Source organism: Leptodactylus fuscus, chromosome 1, assembly GCF_031893055.1.
Source record: "Leptodactylus fuscus isolate aLepFus1 chromosome 1, aLepFus1.hap2, whole genome shotgun sequence".
Lineage (NCBI taxonomy): Eukaryota > Metazoa > Chordata > Amphibia > Anura > Leptodactylidae > Leptodactylus > Leptodactylus fuscus.
Genome location: NC_134265.1, coordinates 46,948,540 through 46,975,173, shown reverse-complemented (window position 1 = coordinate 46,975,173; position 26,634 = coordinate 46,948,540). Strand labels below are relative to the sequence as shown.

Sequence of the window (26,634 nt, the reverse complement as noted above, 5' to 3'; positions counted from 1 at the left end):
AAACTGTGCTGAAAAATTTGGCTTATACTCGAGTATATACGGTAAAATACTTTTAGGAAGTATTTTACGTATTTTAATTACTGTCTACATTCAAAACAAATGTTGTAATGTAAATAACCCGCCTCACCGCACTTAAAAAAAAAAAACAAAAAAAACCCCAGAGTGAGTCATGTCATCAGGGACAATTCCAGCGCGTTTCAGCAACGCAAGTCCGCCTTGTAGTGAAGCGTGATTTATTTTTAGTTTTTAATCATCCCGATCGCATTATCCATTACGTAAAATAACTTCAGAAATGGAGGAAAATCGTAATACCAGTGAAGGGGACGCAACCGACAATGATTCAGATCTCGATGACTCACATCTCCCTGCATTTTTGGACGGAACTTTTTTCAAAATTAACAAGACTAAATCTGAAGCGGCAGGGGCAGGACAAAAAGTGTCTGCTTACTGCAAGGCCTGCCCAAACAAGTTCATCACGGCTCAAATAAACTCAACTTCCAACTAGGGTAAGTTATTTAATTACATCATAGTTTGGTTTTTATTTTACAGTCCCCAACCCCGAAGCAAATTTTTAAAACCGGACGTACGGTTTAGGGGTGCGTGAGTTGAAAGTGATAAAGACCTTTTCCTTTTTTTTTTTTTTTTTTTTTGGACGATTTATTTTTTACTACACTCTTAAAAATTTAAATAAAAAGCTGATTTCAAATTAAAAAATATAATTATATAAAATATAAAAAACAAAATTAATTATACTTTTTTAAAACAAGTGAAATACGTTCAAAGAATTTTCTCATGTGTCCTGAGATTCACGAGAATTGACGAGTATATCGCCCACGCTGCGTTAACTTGTTAATTTATTAATGATAAAATGAACAATTTCTACGTTTTTAACATGTTATTTACTTGTTTTTTAAAAAAGTATCCGATCGGGAATATATTACTGTATGATTATGTCATGAAATACAGTAAATACAGTTTCTTTCGCATATTTTTATTTATAGAAAAGCAGTTACCTGGGAAAACACGCAGACCCCATAGATTACAATGGGACTCGTTTGGTTTTTTGCACAAAACATGCAGAAAGAAAAGTCCTCGTTGGGTCCATGTGTTTTCCAAGGTAACCACTTTTCTATGCGCATAGGTTTCCGTTCGAGGGGTCCCCAAGTGGACCCCCCCGAATGGAATCCCAAATGAAGATGTGAACCAGGCCTAAGTCACCCACAAATCCTGAGAACACGGTGTTTTACCTTTGTTGTGATCAAATCGAAAACTCACCCCCATTAACTGAAATTCCTCTAACTCCCATTAACTTCTTTTGGCTGGAACCCCACGCAGTGCAAATGTTGCGATTTTATAGTACCTACAAAGTGGATAAGATTCTGTCTAATACCATCCACACATTACAGAAAAATATCTGCAAACAGTTGTGTTTTTGTAACTCGCAGCATGTAAGTTATACCTACAGAAACGCTGCCGTTTTCTTTAGAGGTATAATAGTCACATGCAAGATGCCACGAAGTGCAGAGATGTCCGATTTTGAGAAAGGGGTAATTGTGGGGTACCACAGAAATGGTCGAACCTTAAGGGACATAGCAAGTCAACTGAATTACCCAACATCAACAGTGGCCTATGTGATTACAAAGTGGAAGGTGAACGGTGATTGTCGGAATGCGCCCCGAGTCGGCAGACCCCCAAAACTGGGAGATAGAGACTGACGAGTGCTGGCCAGAGAAACCGCACCCAACCGATGGCTCACATACACCAGGAGTATCACCAGGCATCCGGGAGTATTGTGTCGCTCAATACCATCTGTAAGGAAGCATCTGCTGGGTTCTGCCGACTATTGGATAGGAATAAATGTTGTTTTTCTATTCTTATTATATTATTATACTTATTGGTAGACAGTGTACTTGTATTGACCCCCAGAATTATTCTACTGAAAACTGAACTCTACCCCCCCCACAAATATTTATTTGCAATACATTATATGAACATGAACTAGCGCCATAAAAAATACAACTTGTCCCACAGAAAACAGGCCCTTATATGACTAAATGAATAGAAGAATAAAAAAGTTATAATTTTTGGAAAGTGGGATTGATAAAAACAAAGAGTCAAAAATTGCAGGAAGGGGTTAATGGGTATGCGTTGCTGAAGCTGATTTGTAATGTGACAACTACGAATTACATCTGACACACTATGTAACGGCCATTAGACCCCATGGATATGTGAGTGTGTAGTGAAGTCATGAAGATAGGGAAACATGCCTGTGAGACAAGAAATGCCTCATGAAGGGTGTCGCTGGGTATTTGGGAACGAGGATGACGGCCAATGATTGGCAGAGGTTTTGTGTGATATCTAGAGATGAGTGAGTAGTGAAATATTCGAGATTCAATATTCGTTTCGAGTAGAGCCCCAATATTCAACTACTCGATTGAATATCGAATCCCATTACAGTCTATGGGAAAAAATGCTTATTTCAGGGGAAACCACTATTCGACTAAAGGAGAGTCACCAAGTCCACGAGTAGCAGGAGGAGAGTGTTTAGGAGGAGCGCTGTGCAGTTAAAGTGCACGGACCCCATAGATTATAACGGGTCCGTGCGCTTTAACGGCACAGAGCTTGCAGTTGCGCTGATATTCCGTTCGGGGGGGTCCTCCTGCGGACTCCTTCCGGACAGGAGGCAAGCGCTAATGTAAACTTACTCGTCCTGCAGAACCAGCGTTGATTGGCTGAATGCTATACAATGTATAGCATTCTGCAAATGAACACTGTTTCTGCAGAAGGCTCTTCTTTGCTAGTTGGGAGAGCTGTCAGCTTTCGGTTATGCGGGAGCTGAATTTTTCTCATAGGAATGCATTGACCAGCGTTGATTGGCCGAATGCTATACAGCGTACAGCATTCAGCCAATTAACGCTGGTTCTGCCGGAGGCTCGTCTGTGAGGAGGCGGAGTCTAAGATCGGACTACAATGGAGACTGCTGGTCCGATCAACGCTGGTCAATGCATTCCTATGAGAAAAAGTCAGCTCCTGCATAACTGAAAGCTGTCAGCTCTCCCGACTAGCAAAGAAGAGCCTGCTGCAGAACCAGCGTTCATTTGCAGAATGCTATACACTGTATAACATTCGGCCAATCAATGCTGGTTCTGAATCGAATCTTTACTGCGAATAGGAGTAGTATTCGAACGAGTACGAGTATTTCGAATACCATAGTATTCTATCGAATACTTACTCAATCGAATACTACTCGCTCATCTCTAGTGGTGTCCATAAAGTATAATGAACTGGGGCCACAGGGAGCCATGGCCAGATCATAGGTTAGTGTCAGGAGTAGGAGTAGGCCAAATCATTGACTCTGACTCCTCTTACCGATGCAATAAAAAGCCGGTGACTGAATGCCTATGAAAGTAAATGTACAACAAACTATGAATCTAAACACTTATGTAAGATTAAGAACTGTAGAATATAATTAAAAATATATAATCTTTTCATTTTGAAGTTGGAGTCCAAGTCAGTAAATTTTTTTCCAACTCCGACTAAACCCAAAATTGGTCCCTACTTCGATTCCACAGTTGTGGTTTGTGAGGGTCAGTCCAGCATGCGTTCTCATACCCCCACAGAGGTCTAAGAGTACATGTAAGGGAAACTTTCACTCCAGACAGCGCCAACAGGCACAGCACGGGCGGTGCCAAGTGGAGCGTCAGCTTACTATGCTGACACCTATATACCTGGCCCCCAACTGATCTGATATGGATGACCTATCCTGTAGATGGGTCATCGGTAGCAAACTTTGCTAAGACTTGCACAACTCCTTTCATGCCCGAGTGTGAGTACCATGCTAAATCATAATATGACCCAGGATATGAAGATCCTGGTACTAAGGGGGAATTTCAGAGACAGAAAAGATCGCCTCATATGGGAATTTAAACTTATGACGACCCTTTGCACTCTCCAACAAGGTTTAAACAGGGCCCAGGGTTTTATGGCCTTTTATAACCACTAGACACCACGTCACTGATCAAAGAAGCCATAAACCCAGAGAACTTTCCTGCGAACTGATATATATGTGTTTTTTTTTTAAACTGTTTATGTTCTGTTTTCCATCTATTTTGCATCTAACACTCCATTTCTCTGTATATATATGCCTACCTTCAGACATTGTGTTATACCATCCTGATGAAGGGACCTTTATATTAGTCCCGAAAGCTCGATATGTCATCAAAAAACTTTTTGAGTTAGCCATTAAAAAAGGTATGAACTACTGAGGACTTCTCTCAGAAAATTTCATTCATACCATGCTAAAGACATCTCAAAATGAGACAGTGCATGGCACTCTTACAGCAATTCCAGACCAGTCTATATTTTAAGGAACCCACCATCCCATCTTATTTGTAACCCCTTACACGCTGAGTAATAAGCAATCACAGAATTCTCCACGTTCCAGATAACAACTGGAAGGTTTCCCATTAAATCAATTAATTCACCATTTTGACAATTGATGATTTTGTTTTTGGCATCAAAATAAAAGGGCACCAAAGGGCTAGTAAGGAAAATGGCCACTGCTGGGAAATGTCTAGTTCAATGTGACTTCCCTCAGCAAAATCTCCGGTACCAATAATAACAGGACATCCAAGGCCCATCCATTATTATAGGGCTTGTCTGTAGTGAAAAAATCTGTTCATTACATATAACCCCAGTGGCCCCCACGAAGAGGACAGCCAGAATTTTCTCGTAACAGTGTCTGGCCATAACTGGGACATCCACATCTCCAAACTTACAATGTCACATTGTGCCAGCCACAGTACCCACATAAGTGTCAACTACAGTGCCTCCCATTAGGCAATTATATGTGTTTGGGCACCTTCAGGACATATATCCGCAAACACTGTACACTGAGGAAAATACCAAATTCATTGATAAAAAAAAAAAGAGTCAGACATATGTCATAAAATTCAGTCGACTAAATACATTTTATACCTGAATGTTCTAAAATAAGTCATAGACCCCCCTAGGGTTCTTCATACTAAGGGTATGTGGCTACCTACAGTCCTCTATGTAGGAGACACAGTGATATATGACATATGAAGGTAAAGACTCCCATTTACCTTTTGTATCATTTCTATCTAGCCTGGAGGAATTCCAGGAGCCCGGACGCTAATGTGTCTGGACTTGCCACTGGCAATGTACCATTTCTACTAAGGTCAATGCACCTTCTCTGGCCACTTCAAGAATCCTTCTGTCTGCTAGATTTTATTTCCCAGCACCATAATTCTACATTATTTTATTCACCCCTGATTTATAGAACTGCAGAGGGATGTGTGCAGAATAATACGGCAGCAAGATTTGTTATTACTTCCCCAGCAAAATGTATATACGGTGTAAATAATAGCTCTACAATAGGACTGGGCGATAACCTCAAAATAAAATCAAGCAATTCTCAATTACAATTGTCGTCTTCCCTTTCTCCAAAAGAACCAAAAATTTTTTTTTTTAGTATACTTAGTGATTAATTCATCCCATAAGTATATTAGAAAATGCCACAAGGGCAGGTCCACTAGTGTAAGAGTATGGGAGGCACCAGGGCTGTGTCATGTCTCTCCTTATTATAATGCAAATTAGTATTGACTTAATGATCCTATGTAAAAACAGAATTGCAAGGAGCCTAAATAACAAATTTATCGATTTTACAAAGCAGTCCATCTTTCTTTTTTATTGCCCCACCCCCCACCCATTTCTACATAGGGTGTGCAGATTACTACTTGCATTAGTTATCGGTGCCGGCCAACATGACCTACGTCTGAGTTACCGGAGCTCACTGTCCTTTTCAGTGAACTGGAACGCACATTCACTGAATAAGACGGTGACTTCTGGCAACTCAAGAGCAGGTCGCGTGGAACTATATCTGCTTGATCATGCAACAAGTTGGTTTTACCTCACACCACCCCAAAGAACCACCAATATAGGATAATAGATGGGACGGGGAAACACGGTGGCTCAGTGGTTAGCACTGCAGCCTTGCAGTGCTGTCGTCCTGAGTTCAAATCCCATCAGGAACAACATCTGCAAGGAGTTTGTATGTTCTTCCAGTGTTTGTGTGGATTTCCTCTCTTTCTACAAAGACATACTGATAGGGAAAAAAAAAGTACATTGTGATCCCTATATGGGGCTCGCAATTACATTAAAAATATATAGGGTAATGGGTGGGGGGGTGCAATAAAAAAAAAAAACGTGGACTGCTTCTTTAATTTGCCACCCTTATACAGTTGTGTCCTTCCTTACTATTCCTTTTGGCTTATGTTTTGCTTACGCTGTGGGGCACTGTGTTATGAAACTACTGCTTAAGTAATTCCCAAGATAATGGAATTGCTGTCTAAGCAATTCCTTAATGTGCAGCAGGACGAAAAGAAAGCAAGTTTACAAGCTACCTATAATTCAACACCACCCTGGTTTATAGAGTCTAAGGTAACCTCAAGATTTTTACCAAAGTCTGCCACCAGTTAGAATGGACATGGCTACTTTGGGAGCGAAATTACAACTCCAGGACAAGGTGCCAGAAAATAGGTGCAATTGCAGAGCAAGGACCAAACCCTATAGAGGGCAGAGAGTGTAAATTTTAAGCCAAGGTCAAAACCAGGACAGTATGAAAATTGTCAAAACAAAGCAAAGAGTGAGAGTCCAAGCCTAAGTCAAATCCAGGAGGTCACAGATACTGCAAACCATGGTAAGGGCTCGTTCACATCTGCGCCCGGGACTCCGTTCTGCAGGTTTCCGTTTCCTGCACAAAACAAGGCAGGAGACGGAAACCTGCCGGCATCTTATAAACCCATTCATTTGAATGGGTTTGAGAAGTGTCCGGGCGTGAGCACCGGTGAGCGTTTTATGCGCTCTGCGGCGAAACCGTTTTTTTTTTTAACCGCACACAGAGTCGGACATGCAGTACTCTGTGTCCGGTTTGTGGAGAGAATAAAAAGCTCACCGGCGCTCATGGCCAGACTTGGCATGACAGGTTTCCGTCTTTTGCATGCAGAAGACGAAAACCTGATAATGGAGTCCAGACGCTGATGTGAACCCAGCGTAAGAAAAACAGGAGTAAGGTACTGAGAGTAAGTTCTAAGAACAGAGCCTTGTGTGCTAACGCAATCATATGCAAGTGTTGTTTGCTCTAAATACCCTGTCTCAGCTTTGGATTGGCAGCTTTCCGATCAAATCTCAATCTTCTGACTGGCTGAGCAAACCCAGCCAGAGTTTGACTTGTAACAATGGCATCCTTAAAGTGATAGCTGTGAGTAGTGCAGGGAACAATGTATGCAAGAAGCAGGAGCACAGATATTGAGATTCCCAATACATTGTGTATGCTACCTATATCTGTGCAAAAACGGTATGAACTTGTATCATGCGAATACAGAGTAAAGGTAAGAGACAACTCTGTATATATAATAAAGGAAGAGCTAAGTAAGTATTCATATACGGAAGTAGCAACATTAGTGCATTAGCTACACTGGACCGCAAAAATTAACTCACATTTTCCAATGGATTTACAATGACTTTTTCGTGTTATATGATAAGATCATGCTGCAGCAAGTTATCCGTGCCAAGGTAAACTTTGCTACCTATTTATATACATACAAGAAAACTGGAAACCCCAAGACTGCTCTGTACGTCCCCCTAATAACAAGGGCAGAATATTCAGCAATTTTTCAACTTTTTCCCTCTTTATAAATCAGGGCTCCGGTTCATTGCTGGTACTGTATATCTGTGTAATACTCTTTGATATAGGACCCAGATAACACAATATTATTATAGACATGTTCTATGAAGCACACAAATTTCTTCACTATAATTTCACCTTAAATCACAAAAAAATTATTTTTCGATGACATCAGCTTTGATATTGTTAAGCCTGTGCACTACAATTACATGAACACTCATAAATATTTCAGCCGCTTCCTCTATACAAACACACTCGAGGCATGAATTTCCACTTTGTTGTTCTTTCTCATCCTCTTGGGATGGTTGGAAATAAACTGTAAAATGCTTATTGAGAAATATTTTAATCTGGTAAACTCTAGTATGTCAGTAGTCGGAGGATTAACCTGTCATGCTGGATATTTGCTGGCTAGTGGTTCCAGCTTTCATCTTGTGTGCCGCAGGGACAAGGGACTTGCTGCCAACTAATGCATGAGTGGAGGCTCCTACATTTAGGCCAATCTGGTATTGAATAGATAACTCTGCCAGCATATAAAACTACGCTCTCGCTTGCTTGACAGGGTACAGTGGGCGCAGATATCTTATTCAATTACTGTATATACTGTATAGTGCAAAAGTCATTGACCGTCCTTATGTTCTTTTTATCTCCAGCTAAAAAAATTTCACATCGGACAGCTATTCCTTTCAATGCCATCCTACACATGTACACTCGGCTCAGGCATGTGTTTTATATAGGCAGCAAGACTGTGGAGTTAGTAGGGTCTCCGGCCCCACTCCTCTATTTTTCCACAGCCCAATTCTGACACTAATTCCTGCTCTTAGGCTGGTCTTACACGACCGTATTGATTTTACGGTCCGCAAGTTGCTGATCAGCATCATAGACACCACAGATGCCTGTGTCCTGCCGCACTCGCCTATAGACTTCTATGGGCGAGTCCATGCAGTGCCGTGAATTCATAGCCTTTACGGACCTGCTCTATTCAGTGCGGAGGCTCAGCACACCACAGATAAAATATCTGGTGGTGTAAGAGGAAGCACTGAATATGTGTCCGCAAATGAAAACCCTCAATTGCGGACCATTTGCGGACTTACATTACGGCCGTGTAAGACCAGCCTTACCCCGACTCCAGCTGACGATCATGGTCAGTCTGAAGCAGTAAAGATTCTCTAAGTTACTGAAAAAAACCAGCAATTGATTCCTGTGAAAGTAAAAATGTAACAAACTATGTATCTAATAATAATTATATAATGGCATGAAAAATAATTAATTTTATTTTGAAGTTGGAGTCAGTCAATAAAGTTTTTCCAACTCTCTTACGGCTGGATTCACACCAGTACTCGATTTCCGTTGGGAAACTTCGTCCCCCATTCTGCTTGAAAAAAAAAAAGCACATTTTTCGAAAGGAAACCGGATGGGTAACAGCTTTGTACGGAGATTAGGTTTCCATTATTTGGGTCCCCAAGTGGACCCGAAGAATGGAAACCCAAGCGTAAGTGTGAACATAGAGTAAAACTCCAACTCCACAGTCCTAATAGGTAGAAGGAATCTGGAACTAAACCAAAGGATTACATATTAAAATTCAACATACCCTAGCCTACTTTTTCCTGACATCATCTGTTGGGGGAGAATTGGGAGAACCCCTACACATAAGATCCCCCTGATCACACTGAATGTGAAGGGTTCAGCCAACCTGGCTTTAAAGGGGTGTGACTTTTCTTTTACACATGGAAGTCAGCAGAAAATACCGTAAAACAACAACAAGGAAAAAGATTACTCGTAGGGGTAACACGGTGGTAGTTAGCACTACAGTCTTGCAGCACTGGAGTCCTGGGTTCAAATCCCGCCAGGAACAACATCTGCAAGGAGTTTGTATGTTCTCCCTGTGTTTGCGTGGATTTCCTCACATTCCACAAAGGCATACTGATAGGGAAAAAATATACATTGTGATCTCTATGAGGGGCTCACAATCTACATTTTTTAAAAAAGGGCTCTCTGTTTGAGCATTGTCGCTCCATTTCTCAGGGCTTCTGGTCTCTATTAGATCTGATGATGTTATGTTCAGGGTTCTTACATATACACTGTAGAGTTCTCACATTCCAACTGCCGATATCTCCGTCAATAAAACAGGTAGAACTGCAATCTTGTTAGCAAGTGTACCAATCTCATCATCTTTCGTATACGTTCTATGTCATGCCTCTAATATATACCATTTTCTATAATACCTGAGACCCCCCCCCCCCCTTCTTCCAGCCTCTCCTTCTCAGTGTCATACAGGAGACCACCCACCCATACTACAGTGAGATTTATGCTGGCAATAAAAAACTACGGAATGAATAAATAAGGGACAGAAAGTGGATTTCAGCAGAGGATATAATGGAAAGGAGCCAAAATCCATTAATAAAGGATATTACATAATTTATTAATGTCACACGTACTGGCAGAAAATCAAAAGTTGTTCAAAAGTTTAGGCACACTATAAAGCTACAGAGCGGATGGCCAGGAATATATTATTTATGGCCTATCATTGGGATAGGTCCTAAATGTCTGATCCCTGCACGGATCGGCTGTTCAGGACCGCTTTTGACAGTGGTTGGGAGCAAATATTGCAGTTTAGCTCCCATTGACTTCAACCGAGATGCTGTTAGGTTCTCCAGTCATTAGAGAACGGAGCCATCTGCTCCTGGCCCTGTAAAATGCATAGCACGAGTGTAGGAAGTGGCCCTGAATAGTTGATCTGTGTGGGGGTCACCTGTCCCACCCCCCACGTCCTACACCGATTGAGTGTAAGCCATAAAAATTAGAGATGAGCGAGTACTGTTCGGATAAGCCGATCCCAACAGCACGCTCCATAGAAATGAATGGATGCACCTGGTACTTACGCTTCACCGGCTGGCCGCTTAACCCCCCGCGTGCCGGCTACGTCCATTCATTTCTATGCGAGCGTGCTGTTCGGATCGGCTGATCCAAACAGTAATCGCTCATCTCTACTAAAAATATAATTCTAGACAACTCCTTTAAGTACTGTTTATCTGGTCATCTACAGTACTAGGTCCTGAATGGTTGATAGGATGAATGATACCTCTACAACACTACAGATAAATACAGAATGGACAATTTTTAGTATTTTTTGTAAAACAGCAGTCAGATACATGGTGCCTCATAGAATCCAGATATATGGTGCACACAGTATCCAAATAAATTGTATCGTATAGTAATAGGTAGATACCGCATGTAGCAGCCAAATAAGACACGTAACGTACATATAAATAATACACACAGCATTCATAGGATGGAGTCATGACAGTCAGAAATAGCCTATAAGGCACCCAAAAAACTGGGGGGTATATTTTAGTAATCCCTCTACACCAGTTTTCTAACGTAGAGGGATGATAGTGTGGGTTGAGCAGGACTGGCCGAGGGGACTTGGCCCAACAAACTTAATATAACTCACCATCCTGTTTTAGGCTGGTCTTACACGACCGTAGTGGTTTTTGCGGTCTGCAAGTTGCGGATCCGCAACACAAATTTCACTTTAAAAATTAATTCCACAGACATCCGCAAAGTGCATCTGCAACGTTCCGTGTGTATCAGTATTATGCGGATCCGCAAAAAACAAAACACACCACAAAATACAAATGTTGACATCCACAATTGCCGGTAGATTACACGCTCAAAATGTTCCCATTCATTTCAATGGGTGTTAGGAGCGTATTATTTTGCGCCCGTGATTTTGCGGCATAGTTGGCGAAATATTGTTGTTTTTGTCTATATGCAAATGAGAGGGGACAAGACCCTCATTGCTCCATAGAGCTCAATAGACAAAGACATGAACATCTTACCACAGAAGCACCAATTTACAGGAAAAAAACACCACTAAGTTTTGATGACAGATTCCCTTTAAAAGGGTCAAAAATAGTGTATAATGCCCATAGATAAGTAGTGTGTGTATACTGTCCAAAAAATAAAGCAGTGTCCAGATAGACAGCACATGCAGCATCCATATAATAAAAGTATACAGTCCTATGAAAAAGTTTGGGCACCCCTATTAATCTTAATCATTTTTAGTTCTAAATATTTTGGTGTTTATAACAGCCATTTCAGTTTGATATATCTAATAACTGATGGACACAGTAATATTTCAGGATTGAAATGAGGTTTATTGTACTAACAGAAAATGTGCAATATGCATTAAACCAAAATTTGACCGGTGCAAAAGTATGGGCACCTCAACAGAAAAGTGACATTAATATTTAGTAGATCCTCCTTTTGCAAAGATAACAGCCTCTAGTCGCTTCCTGTAGCTTTTAATCAGTTCCTGGATCCTGGATAAAGGTATTTTGGACAAACAATTCAAGTTCAGTTAAGTTAGATGGTCGCCGAGCATGGACAGCCCGCTTCAAATCATCCCACAGATGTTCAATGATATTCAGGTCTGGGGACTGGGATGGCCATTCCAGAACATTGTAATTGTTCCTCTGCATGAATGCCTGAGGATTTGGAGCGGTGTTTTGGATCATTGTCTTGCTGAAATATCCATCCCCGGCGTAACTTCAACTTCGTCACTGATTCTTGAACATTATTCTCAAGAATCTGCTGATACTGAGTGGAATCCATGCGACTCTCAACTTTAACAAGATTCCCGATGCCGGCATTGGCCACACAGCCCCAAAGCATGATGGAACCTCCACCAAATTTTACAGTGGGTAGCATGTGTTTTTCTTGGAATGCTGTTTCTTTTTGGACGCCATGCATAACGCCTTTTTTTATAACCAAACAACTCAATTTTTGTTTCCAAAATGAAGCTGCCTTGTCCAAATGTGCTTTTTCATACCTCAGGCAACTCTATTTGTGGCGTACGTGCAGAAACGGCTTCTTTCTCATCACTCTCCCATACAGCTTCTATTTGTGCAAAGTGCGCTGTATAGTTGACCAATGCACAGTGACACCATCTGCAGCAAGATGATGCTGCAGCTCTTTGGAGGTGGTCTGTGGATTGTCCTTGACTGTTCTCACCATTCTTCTTCTCTGCCTTTCTGATATTTTTCTTGGCCTGCCACTTCTGGGCTTAACAAGAACTGTCCCTGTGGTCTTCCATTTCCTTACTATGTTCCTCACAGTGGAAACTGACAGGTTAAATCTCTGAGACAACTTTTTGTATCCTTCCCCTGAACAACTATGTTGAACAATCTTTGTTTTCAGATCATTTGAGAGTTGTTTTGAGTAGCCCATGATGCCACTCTTCAGAGGTGATTCTAATAGGAGATCAACTTGCAATTGGCCACCTTAAATACCTTTTCTTATGATTGGATACATCTGGCTATGAAGTTCAAAGCTCACTGAGGTTACAAAACCAATTTTGTGCTTCAGTAAGTCAGTAAAAAGTAGTTAGGGGAATTCAAATCAATAAAATGATAAGGGTGCCCATACTTTTGCACCGGTCAAATTTTGGTTTAATGCATATTGCACATTTTCTGTTAGTACAATAAACCTCATTTCAATCCTGAAATATTACTGTGTCCATCAGTTATTAGATATATCAAACTGAAATGGCTGTTGCAAACACCAAAATATTTAGAACAAAAAATGATTAAGATTAATAGGGGTGCCCAAACTTTTTCATAGGACTGTATAACGGCCAGATCAATAGCATATATAGTGTCCAAACAAAAAGTTCTAACAGCACCCATATAAAGATAACGGAGCATTCACACGGAGCAATTTGGAGCTGATTCTGATTCCCATTGACTTCAATGGGTTCTGTTTTCCGCACGGAACCCATTGAACTCAATGGGAAAAAAGCCTCCCATTGATTTCAATGGGTTCCGCGCAGAAAACGGAATGGGAGGCTTTATTTCCACGCGGATGCATCAGAATCAGCACCAAATTACTCCGGGTGAACGCCCCCTTATAGCTGCCCACCCCAAACCTCTCACAGACAATGCTGATGTAGGTGAAGCTAGGTAGACAACCTATTCAATTCTCGCCCTGTGTCTTAGAGGTCACTCTCTTATCACGCCAAGAATAGGTCACCAGTATATAACAAAAAAAAAACATCAATTGTTGATTTCTTTTTGTAATCTATTCTTAAGCAAAGACTAAGGATTTCTAAGATAGCTCTGCCATGTCACCTTGTGAGAAGACACAGATATGTTATCCAAAGCTTTGCACGACCGTATTAGCTTATTAGAACCTCTTGGCAGCTTCCAGTCTTGTTCTGGCCATTGTCATGTTGATATTGACAAGGTTGGGTAATGAGACCTTACACACTATTGCTTTGTGACAAAAGTACATTAGAATTGAGGTAAGGGTTTGATGTAGACTTGGAGATACTGAAAAACGTGTGACTTTGTTAATCTACCGTACACCATGGCAGTCAACCATATAAGTTTTTTATTTCTTACAGTGCAAAGTGAATTCATCTACTTAAAGGGGTTTCCGAGTCTATATTGATGGCCGATTCTGACACCCGGCTATCCCACCGACCAGCTGTTCCCCAACCTTTGCTTCCATCCCCTATTCTAAGAACACTGTAGAGATGTAGCAATATTTCAGGCCATCATGATACTTGTACTGTATATTATGGTCTTCACACTGCTATGACGCCATAGTCAGCACATGGATGAAACAGGAGATTCTGCTCCCTAACTCTCTATTACTCACTCAGAGGCAGCATGGAGGACATTATACAAAAGTACTGAGCAGTGTACAAAGCAAGCACTATACCATCAATTGTTTAGATGGGGCACCCCATTTATTAATAAAAATATGTTTTCTGGAAAAATAAATCACTATGGTGACAGTAACCTGCATTTACAAAGTGTATGAGTCAGTAGTACCTCTTTTATAACCTCATTAACATTATCATAAGACTAGAACAACATTATTGAGTGTGTGTGTGTGTGGGGGGAATTATATGCAATTGTCTAATAAAATGCTACACTTAATGTTTACCATCATAACATAAGTCTTAGGATAAGGCCCCATGTTGCGGAAAAGCAGCTTTTTTTTTATTATAGATTTTACTGTTGTCTTTTGAGGCAAACCCTGGAGTGGTGACATAAGAAATGGGAAATATAATACGTCTATCTTCTGTTTTATTCAATCCTGAATTTTGCTCAAATAAATGCAGCAAAATCTGCAACAAAAAAAGCTGCGTTCCCGCCATGTGGAGCCTTAGACTTAAGCTGAAGCCCCACGGGACCATCGCGGTTTTGGAAATCGCAGCATGTCGATTATATCTTCAGAAACGCCAGCGGCTTTCCCGTAGATATAATTGTAACAGGAAGTCCGCGGAGGAAAACTCTGCGAATTTGCTGTTCAAAGCGCTGCGGGAAGAACCGCGATGCGTTCCCGCCGTTTAGCTCTGCGGATCGTCCGGTGGGGCCTTAGCCTTACAAAGTTTTCAGGAAAACCCTGTTCTGAGACTAAACTCATAGAGAATAAAATAAAGTGTATGTGATAAGATAAAGGAACATTCTAGGGAATACTGATATTTGATGACATGCCTAGTGCAGGGCTGAGAGAAAAGACTAAAAGAGGATTCAAATATGAATTCTGACATGTTACTATATATGTCGGGCATGTATTATTTTTTTTTCTATTTTATGTACTTATCATATGATTTTTCTTATTATTATAGCTTGTCACCAATACTTTCTACTGAAATGCACATGGGTGAGTTATCTAGGGACTTGGAATCCACCACCAGTGCTATCAGCCAATGGAGAAATCTGTATAGTTCCTAACAACTAACATAGGCTTCCTGGATGGCGGTGAGAGAGACAGCAATGTCAAGTACTAAGAAGGCAAAGCTGTGGCTTGAGTTAAACTTATGTTATGGCTGCTATCACTGTAATGGACATCACTGGTTCAGCTGACATAGGGGCATGGAGATAACCTGCAGTAACATCCTCTGTATAGCACGTGCACCTGATCCCGGGCCCCTGGCAGATCAGCTAATTCAGACTTCAAACAAGTCAATCCAATCCTAACAAATGAAGTAAGGCTGAGGCCCCACATTGCGGAAAAGCTGCTTTTTTGGTTGCAGATTTGGCTGCGGGTTTTTAGAGCCAAAGAAAAGTGTGGATTGAGAAGAAGGCAGAAATATAAGAGCTTCCTATATATTTCCCATTCCTTTTGTAGTGATGTCTGGGTCTGGTTCAAAAAAAGGCAACAAAATCTGCAACAAAAAGGCTTGGTCCCCACATGGTGTAAACGATGTGGCAAAAACCTCCATATATTGCAAAAAAATACTCGCTGTGATTTCCAAAACCATTGCGGTTTTGGAAAACGCAGCATGTCGATTATACCTACAGAAACTCTGGTGGTTTCCCCATAGGTATAATGGAAGTAGAAAGTTTAAAGAGGAAACCTCTGCAGGAAAAAACGCAGCTTTCTTGCTGCGGCCTGCTACGTGGGGCCTTAGCCAAAAGCAGCTTTTTCGCAAAGTGGGGCCTTAGCCTAAAAGAGTGACTCCATCTAGAACAGGGGTCAGCAGCCTTGGGCATTGCAGCTGCCGTGTAAATACAACTCCCAGCATGCTCCATTCAATTCTGTTCGAGTATCCAGAACAGCAATACAAGTATGCATGCTGGGAGTTTCACGACAGCTGGAGTGACGAAGGTTGCCTACTCCGATCATGCCAAGCAAGTCTGCCATACTATCGCGCAACACAAGTCTTAGAGACTGTAGGGGACTTCCTTAGCTAAATATGATATAAACACTAATATGCTATCCATATTTCCCAGCACTTTAAAGCCAAATGATGTATTTTTACTTGCTTTCTTGATAGCATTGTTGAAACCACTGAGAACAGATGGGTTGGTTGGGTTGTATTTCTTGATATATCAGTTGCATTCTAAACATAAAATAAGACCAGTCAAAAATAATGATTTTCTTACAAATGCATTAAGTAGACAGTAACAATTCATGTCCCTATATTAGATTCCACCCTCCACATGGTGTCAGCAATGTCGTGCACCAATATTAAGCCATCAATAAGATTAGTTAGCTATGAGATCAGCCCATACAATAGTTGCCATCTTGGCAGACTCTCCTAGGGGTTACTTTTGCCCAAATGTGCTATCACTTGGTATGATACAGACCGGTGTTACTCAATGTGCCTGAACCAATATAAATACCGTAGATACATAGCTTATACCACCTGGCGTACACATACTACAGGCTGAGAATCAAGAATCGAGTACTAATAATAGAATGGATGATACAAGGTTATTGGAAGACGTCACTCTCGATTTCATAGTAGCGTCTTTAAGACTATGGTCAAGAACACTAATATTCACCCGGTTGTGGGCCACACAAGGAAGGAAGCTATAAGATACATAATAACAGCTTGGTGTCCTTGCAAAGACCTCTGAGCAATCCTCATCCACAGACATCTCTAAGACAATGAATGATATCCTTGGTTATGGATTACAGAAACCACATATCCTACCCAGAGATTGCTGAGAGTTTTTGGTGTGCTTGGAGAGCCATCTCACAGCCTTTGGTTCGAGTTTTCTGCATTTCAGCCCGCAGGGAGGGACAGCTTACTGACACGTCCCCGATGGATATGACTAATTCGCGATACAAAGCCACCTGGGTGTTGAAATCCTGGACAAGCTAGAAAAAATATATATGGTCACCATCAGAAATAGGATTATGTCTATTACAGTGGATCACATGCATCTTTTATACAGGTCACGGTTTAATGTTACCTATGTGTTGTATGTGAGGATCCATTAAACCTATCTGCATGGCTATACGGGATATAAGATGATGGCAGCGCTAAGTGCATGTGAGGACAACAACCCTCTCCCCACCTAATCTGAAGACTAGACAAAGAGGTGAATGCGGCCAGGTGTCTCCTCTACAGAACAGGATATTACTTCATATACATAATAATCAACTAGCTCCGAACTTTGCATCCAAGCAATAGCTAGGTCCCCTTTCTTATTCTTAACCCTTCGGACACCATCTTTAAACTCACAACAAGTTGTTCGGGATCCTGCATCATTATAAATATTTTAGCAGGAAATCTCTGGGTATTTTCTGGGCATATCCTATACCAATGCAGCAAAAGATAAATGGTGGAGCCTTGAAAATATTTACACCATAGAATGCAATGTTGCTATAAAGAGTAACAAATGTATCTACGGCAAATACAATGTGCAGAATTTATAGGACTGATGTAGCCAATTGTCAGCAATGAAATGGTTATTTTTCTTTCCCAGCTCGCTGCCTGTATCCGCAATACCAGAGGCTACTGATGTGACATCCAGCCGCAAGCTCCGTAATATGTGCTGGAGATTGGGGAGTGTATAATGTGATTATTGTATTAAACACCTGTGCATTCACCAGGATTAGGTCTAGTTCACACTTGGATTATAGCAAGTGGCCATAGAAGGAGGAAGGGAGGCAGAGAGAGGGGGCAGTGGCGAGGATGTGTGATGTGGTTACACTGCAGCCTGTTACCGGCAGACAAGCAGACACCCAGTGATAGTGACTGAGACACATAGCTGGGTGCAATGCTCTGCTGCATGCATTCCAATCATAAGGTGTAGGTGGACTGGCGATAGCTCAGTGCAATGCTCTGATCTGTGCATTGTAACCATTCATTAAACTATACATTGACTAGGCATAGTAGCTTAGTGCAATAGTCTGCAGAATAGATCGTCATCATTCCCTAAGCCATTTATTCATTCATTCAGATCATTCACTGAACTATACGTGAACTCCGATGAGTAGTCCAGTGCAATAATCTGCAGTTCATAAGTCAATCAAACTGTAAACTATATAGTGACTACTTATGGCTTATTGCAAAATTTTGCAGTATATCCCAGTCGTGCAGGGGATGAAGACCTGGAACTCCATGCAATGATATACTGTATGCTTTACAATCATGTATATTGGAGTCATATTGACAAGTGAAATATTGGTCTGTATATATTATTATCATGAACCTAAGTAGCCTGTGAGTAGCAGAGACCTATAGCCCAGTGTAATAAATGGATGCACTATATCCATTGGAAATAGGGAACTATAACATAGTCTATATCTGCTTTATGCATTTCAGTTAGGGTGCAATGCTCTGCTATGAACCTAACTGAGCTATATGAACTGGAGATGGTAGAGACATATAGTCAATGCAATGCTCTGTACTTTACTGAACTAGGGTGCAATGCTCTGCTGCAAGCATCCCAACTATGCACTGAACTATATGCACTGGAGATGATCAATGCAATGCTTTTATTCAATGAGTGGTATGTAGTCTAGGGTGAAATGCTCTGCAGAAAGCATCCCGACCATGCACTGAACTATATGCACTGAAGATGGTCAATGCAATGCTTTTATTCAATGATTGGCATGTAGACTAGGGTGCAATGTTCTGTAGAAAGCATCCCAACCATGCACTGAGCTATATGCACTGAAGATATACTGTATGGTCAATGCAATGCTTTTATTCAATGAGTAGTGTGTAGACTAGGGTGCAATGCTCTGCAACAAGCATCCCAAGCATGCACTGAGCTATATGCACTGGAGAACGTATAGTGAAAGCAATGCTCTGCTTTGTAGCTCCCAGTCATTCACTGAGCAGTATGTAGACTAGGGTGCAACGCTCTGCAGAAAGCATCCCAAGAATGCACTGAGCTATATGTGGAGCAGGGTGTCATCTCCAATAGGTGCTGCAGTTTTAAAAATAGTGCATGTGCACGTGATGTGAATAGACAAGATGGGGGTGGGTGGGAGTGGCACTAAAGCAAAACCATTAGAAATATTAGCATTATTTGGTCTTCTGTACCCACCATCTTGCAGTGGTCCAGGGTTCTCTGGGACTTGAGGGCGCTCTCCGAGCTCCCCCTGCGATCAAGATCTCTGGGGAGAGATTTGCTGCCGATTTGGAAGATCGATCCCTGTGACCTGGGGCGATTTTTGCGCCCATTCGGTGCAGAAGTCATGCATACACATCCACCAGGCAATGCCAAGGCGAGATGGGGGGAGGGTGTAAGGTGCCAGCCACTGCACACAGCTGAAAGTGCCACTGGAACTCCTTAGGAACTAGCTTTTCTTATAGGAGGAGCAGGTAACCTTCAGGAGCCAGAAGGAGAGATGCTGAGTCTTGCTGCATAGCTCTGGATCAGGGGTGGTCAGCCCTGCAATGCATGCTGATCCCTGGACATCCCAATGTGAATGCACACAGCAGGCTTCCTCCTAAGATCGATCACAACAAGGCAGGGCAAGCACAAGCAGCTAAGAGTTGCCATTCAGAAGAGGCTTGAGCTCCTGGGGCTCCTAGATTAGCTGTAGCATCCTCATAGTGCCTGGATCCCACCTCCCTGGAGGACTAAGGAGATCAAGCCAAAGATCAGGCTCACTGCTCTCTGCTTCCTCAAGATCCTCTGAGATGCTTGGTGGGACTGGAAGAGGTTGGGAATCTGGCAGACTGACGTGGTTAGCATCATAGCACATTGATAGGACAGGAATACAAATGTGATCTATCCATCCACCCCCTACTGTTTATATACTTATCCAATCAAAGCCTCAAGAACATCAATGGCAATATTACTTCATACTGTTCTATTATTAGACAGACTTTAGAATAAAACACATGAGGTGAGAGGCAATGTGTGCATACAATGGAGCGAGACGCTTCCTGCACAGGGAAACACAGACACAGGGAAATCATTTAGGAAATGCAGATGGTTAAAGGGATCTTCCCATGGACATAACCATAGTTACATGTGTGCGGTATAAAAAAGTTAAACAATTTTGGAAATATAAGTAAGCGACAATTTTACAGAGTTTTAAAGATTTCTCTATCCATTTTAGTGGTGACAGTCTGCTGTCTGGATCAGTTGCCAATGGCTTCGACCATGAATGCAGACACCCTGCAATGATTTCGTTATTGTGGTCTGGTGATCTTCTCATTCATGTAGTACCGCTGCCACAACCTGCCCACAATAAGGACATTATGGGTCTTAAAGGTTTTTTCAGGACTTATATATTGATGATATATCATTAGAATAGATCAATAACGTGCGATCATTGGGAGTATGGAGATATCAATATACAGTCCTATGAAAAAGTTTGGGCACCCCTATTAATCTTAATCATTTTTAGTTCTAAATATTTTGGTATTTGCAACAGCCATTTCAGTTTGATATATCTAATAACTGATGGACACAGTAATATTTCAGGATTGAAATGAGGTTTATTGTACTAACAGAAAATGTGCAATATGCATTAAACCAAAATTTGACCGGTGCAAAAGTATGGGCACCTCAACAGAAAAGTGACATTAATATTTAGTAGATCCTCCTTTTGCAAAGATAACAGCCTCTAGTCGCTTCCTGTAGCTTTTAATCAGTTCCTGGATAAAGGTATTTTGGACAAACAATTCAAGTTCAGTTAAGTTAGATGGTCGCCGAGCATGGACAGCCCGCTTCCAATCACCCCACAGATGTTCAATGATATTCAGGTCTGGGGACTGGGATGGCCATTCCAGAACATTGTAATTGTTCCTCTGCATGAATGCCTGAGTTGATTTGGAGCAGTGTTTTGGATCATTGTCTTGCTGAAATATCCATCCCCGGCGTAACTTCAACTTCGTCACTGATTCTTGAACATTATTCTCAAGAATCTGCTGATACTGAGTGGAATCCATGCGACTCTCAACTTTAACAAGATTCCCGGTGCCGGCATTGGCCACACAGCCCCAAAGCATGATGGAACCTCCACCAAATTTTACAGTGGGTAGCAAGTGTTTTTCTTGGAATGCTGTTTCTTTTTGGACGCCATGCATAACGCCTTTTTTTATAACCAAACAACTCAATCTTTGTTTCCAAAATTAAGTTGGCTTCTCCAAATGTGCTTTTTCATACCTCAGGCGACTCTGTTTGTGGTGTGCTTGCAGAAACAGCTTCTTTTTAATCACTCTCCCTGACAGCTTCTCCTTGTGCAAAGTGCGCTGTATTGTTGACTGATGCACAGTGACACAATCTGCAGCAAGATGATGCTGCAGCTCTTTGGAGGTGGTCTGTGGATTGTCCTTGACTGTTCTCACCATTCTTCTTCTCTGCCTTTCTGATATTTTTCTTGGCCTGCCACTTCTGGGCTTAACAAGAACTGTCCCTGTGGTCTTCCATTTCCTTACTATGTTCCTCACAGTGGAAACTGACAGGTTAAATCTCTGAGACAACGTTTTGTATCCTTCCCCTGAACAACTATGTTGAACAATCTTTGTTTTCAGATCATTTGAGAGCGGGCTGTCCATGTTCGGCGACCATCAAACTTAACTGAACTTGAATTGTTTTGTAGAAAGAAATGGTCCAAAATCCCTTCATCCAGGATCCAGGAACTGATTAAAAGCTACAGGAAGCGACTAGAGGCTGTTATCTTTGCAAAAGGAGGATGTACTAAATATTAATGTCACTTTTCTGTTGAGGTGCCCATATTTTTGCACCGGTCAAATTTTGGTTTAATGCATATTGCGCATTTTCTGTTAGTACAATAAACCTCATTTCAATCCTGAAATATTACTGTGTCCATCAGTTATTAGATAGATCAAACTGAAATGGCTGTTGCAAACACCAAAATATTTAGAACTAAAAATGATTAAGATTAATAGGGGTGCCCAAACTTTTTCATAGGACTGTATAAGGCCTGGTTAACATCTTCGTTCAGTATTCTGTTCAGAGGGTCCTTATGGATACCAAATGCATTGAAAAGCGATGAGCAATGAAAGCATACCTCCCAACCGTCCCGATTTCCGCGGGACATTCACTATTTCGGTGACATGTCCCACGGTCCCGGTTTCAACTCAGATCTGCGTCTGTCACAGCTCAGCTCCTTGCTTTGTCGCTGCACTCCGGCTAGTGGCTGTGTAGACGCGATGTGATGACGTCACATCGCACCTACAACTGTGTTAGCGAGACTGCGGAGAGAGCGGCGGGGGAGCGAGGAAAAGGTGCGTTTAAGTGGTTTTTTTGTGTACACATTGAGGTGGAACATGAAACTGGAGGCAGATGAAGGAGACACTGGGAGCAGAGATGGGAGACATGAATCTGGGGGCAGAGATGGGGGGACATGAATCTGGGGGCAGAGATGGGGGACATGAATCTGGGGGCAGATATGGGGGACATGAATCTGGGGGCACAGATGGAGGGGACATGAATCTGGGGCAGAGATGGGGGGACATGAATCTGGGGGCAGAGATGGAGAGGACATGAATCTGGGGCAGAGATGGAGGGGACATGAATCTAGGGGCAGAGATGGGGGGATTTGAATCTGGGGGCAGAGATGTGGGGACATGAATCTGGGGGCAGAGATGGAGGGAACATGAATCTGGGGGCAGAGATGGGGGGACATGAATCTGGGGGCAGAGATGTGGGGACATGAATCTGGGAGCAGAGATGGAGGGGACATGAATCTGGGGGCAGAGATGGGGGGACATGAATCTGGGGGCAGAGATGGAGAGGACATGAATCTGGGGGCAGAGATAGAGGGGACATGAATCTGGGGGCAGAGATGGGGGACATTAATCTGGGGGCAGAGATGGGGGACATTAATCTGGGGGCAGAGATGGGGGACATTAATCTGGGGGCAGAGATGGGGTACATGAATCTGGGGGCAGAGATGGAGGGACATGAAACTGTGGGCAGAGATGTGGGACATGAATCTGGGACAGAGATGGAGGGGACATGAAACTGGGGGAGGAGATGGAGGGGGGACATGAAACTGGGGGCAGATGAAGGGTGTATATGAAACCGGGGGAGAGATAGAGGGGGGACATATAATTTACGGGTGACTGTAGGAGTATTACACTGTGTGGAGGCTCATGAAAAATTAATGAGAATGGGTGGAGTCAACAAAAGTGGGTGGAGCACATTGTGTCCCTCTTTCGGTTTTTCAAAAGTTGGGAGGTATGATGAAAGCACACGGACCCCATAGACTATAATGGGGTCCGCGTGTTTTCCGCGAGGTGTCCACACGAGTCATTCAGAGAGGAAAGTAGTTCATGAAGTACTTTTCTCTCCGCATGACTTGAGTGGACACCGCGCAGAAAACACATGGACACCATTATAGTCTGTGGGGTCCGTGTGCTTTCATTGCTTATCACTTTTCAATGTGTTTGGTATCCATGCGGACCCCCTGAACGGAATACTATTCCAGCCTGCCTTTACTTAAAAATGACTTTTTCCAATGATAGATTCCGTTTAAGGAGATCTGTTTCCTTCTTCGCATACTAAGCTGTTCTCCTCCTCCTCATCTTCAGTCTGACTGATTTTTTACATTATATATCTCTGTATTCAGCCTCTCTCACAGAGCTCTATGGAGGGGGGATGTGAGATTCTTCTGCTATCTGGTTAATTGATTTATTGCCTCATTCTGTGCACTGTTAGCCTCTTATCAAAAATCTAGCAGTGTTGAGGTCTCATCCCACTATAGGGCCCACTCTACGTGTGTCTCAATCACTCGTTCCGAAAGAATGGGTATTTCCCTCCCCCTCTCCTATGTTCCTGGTACTGGGTAACCCATCCTTTCCGGCAGGCCTCTCCCTGGGATCATTCCGACGGTGGCGAGAGGTGGGCAGGCAGAGGGCTATGCATTTTCATACTGGGGGTTCTTGGCGCTCCCACCGAGATCTCCTCTTGGATCTGGATCTTCCTCCACTGGGTCCGTGGAGAGTCTTGCAGCTCTCCCATTTCCTCTCCTCACTTCCTAGCTCCACAGGATTTGACAGGCGTCTCACGAGCTTCAAGCAGGCCTGTTCTGGCTCTGGTTTGCTCCAGCATTCTCTCTCAAAGTTATACCTGCTTTTGGTCTCCCCTTGTTCGGGCCACAGGCCTCTTTTCCTATCTAAGTGGGAAACGGACCTGAACCTGTCTTTCACTGACTTGCAGTGTGCTAGAATTCTTGAGTTTGCTCACAAGAGTTCGGTGGCCTGCAAATATCATGAGACAGGTTATAAAATCTTGACCAGGTGGTACCTTGTTCTATCTAGGTTGCACAGATTTTTCCCTTCCTCCTCTCCCCTTTACTGGCGCTGTGCCTCGGAGGAGGGAACACTCCAGCACATTTTCTGGAGCTTTCCTGTCTTGAGGGGATTTTGGGACGGTGTTCACAATCAACTCAGTCACATTTTTCAGGCCCCTATCCCCTGCACGCCCGCCGTCTTCCTGCTTCACCTATTGGATTTCTCCTCAGGGGCCTACCGTAGATCCTCCATACGGCATATGCTCAATGTTGCCAGAGCCTGTATTCCGGCGCCAGCGCCGCACCTCCCATGAGGCGACCTGAAGCGACCGCTTCAGGCGGCGCTATGCCAGGGCCCCGGGGAGGGCGGCATTTTTGCTTACATAAGCCAGTCCAGGACAAGCTGTCCTGGACTGGCTTAGCGTCACCGAACGGTGGATTGGGGAGGCCGCTGGAGCAGCGCTGCTCCAGCGGCCTCCCCTCACGCTCAGGCAGAGAGCAGGTCCTCTCCGTGCCTGCTAACGCCGCTCCACCCTGCCCCCTAGCTCTGCCCCGCCCTCATGCTCTGTCCCCTCTGCTCCGCCCCCTCCTCCTGGGAGGGGGTGGCTTTCTGTCGTCCGCCTCGGGCGCTCTAGAAATCAGTTCATCCTCCCTCCCTTTGCAACTGGATTCTTAGGGTGGAAGATATCCAGACCATGGAGGACCTCACGGCGTTCCTTCGGGACGCTCATGGGACTTTCATGGATGCGTAGACCCCGTGGATGCTTTTCCAAGGAACTCAGACTTACCGTGACCTGATGGTCTGCATCCCTGTCTCTGGCGACCGGAGCTTACTTTCTCTCCCCCTCCATTATTATTATTATTATTATTATTATTATTTTTATTTATATATAATTTTTTTTCTCTTCTCTGTCTCCCCTTCCTTTTCCTCTTCCCTCTGTTCTTTTCTTCTCTCTAAGCCGAGGATCTCCCGGCTTCTTCTTTTCACCACAGATGCATGATTTATGGGCCCCCTTTGAGTGGGTTCTGTTTTGTTAATTGTTCTGCACTGTTTTGTGTTTATTCTTGTTTTAAATAAAGAATGTATATTAAAAAAAAATCTAGCAGGGTTAAACTACTTTAGAATAGCAGAGTGTAAAAGCAGCAATTATTTGAGTATCTTTTCCAAACCTTACCCTCTTCATAGAATAATAAGTAGAAAATAACTACTTCAGATATGGAGAAGAAAACATATTTATTTAATAAGATATATTACAACATTTAATGTATTCACCTGTACTATTCATGTATGAAAATGTGTTTGTAATTGGAGGTGCACTTTAACTCTAGGTTCCCACTAGTGTTGCCTCACCATTGTTCTGGTCCTTTGGAGAACCAGACCAATGGATAGTAAGACTGCAAACAATTGTCTATATTGGGGTCCATTTTTTCAAACTGAAAACTGGAGGAGAAAGCCCTATTTTCAGGTGGACCCTGCGATGGAGTTTGCAGTGGAGTCCTCGCGCATTTGTGATCATCGTCTCAAGGGTCTTATATAATTGGAGAATAGGGCACTCAGAGCACTCAGTTCATATAGTATTACATGTTTCTCACACAAATGAATAGGCAATCATATAATTTGGGCTTCAATAATGGTAAATTATGGAAAACTAGTAATCACTCCCACCTCTTTGGCGGACCTCACAAAGTTTGCTGCAAATTCGTGGAGAAAAACGTTCTGCACAGAGGACTTTTTCCTCCACTGCTTTCACTTTAAAGACGATGGACCCCATTATAGTCAATGGGTTCCACTTGGCTCCGTATGTAACTGAGGTTTTAGTGGTCTGCCTCGCTGTTGTTTGGTTCTCCTGTATCTATAAATATCTCCTTCAACACAAATGGATATGATAACTATCCTATTTATGTGTATGTGAGGTTACTTTGTGGTCGTGGTCTGCGTAAAAGATAACTAA

The 26,634-nt window shown here is 42.6% G+C and overlaps 1 protein-coding gene across 3 annotated transcripts in view; it reads right to left on the bottom strand.

Moving 5' to 3' along the window:
* The window catches only part of RGS7BP (regulator of G protein signaling 7 binding protein), an 81,228-nt gene extending 61,122 nt beyond the window's left edge, over window positions 1-20,106 (bottom strand). For 2 of the 3 annotated variants that reach the window (XM_075269952.1, XM_075269972.1), the window contains exons 1-3: window positions 19,513-20,106; window positions 17,163-17,329; window positions 16,485-16,565 (exon numbers count right to left, since the gene is read on the bottom strand). In XM_075269952.1, coding sequence (XP_075126053.1) covers window positions 16,485-16,565; window positions 17,163-17,329; window positions 19,513-19,665 — 401 coding nt within the window. In that variant the 5' untranslated portion in view covers window positions 19,666-20,106. The remainder of the gene's footprint in view (window positions 1-16,484; window positions 16,566-17,162; window positions 17,330-19,512) is intronic. The other variant, XM_075269961.1, reaches the window with a different exon arrangement.
* Window positions 20,107-26,634: the final 6,528 nt, after the last annotated feature.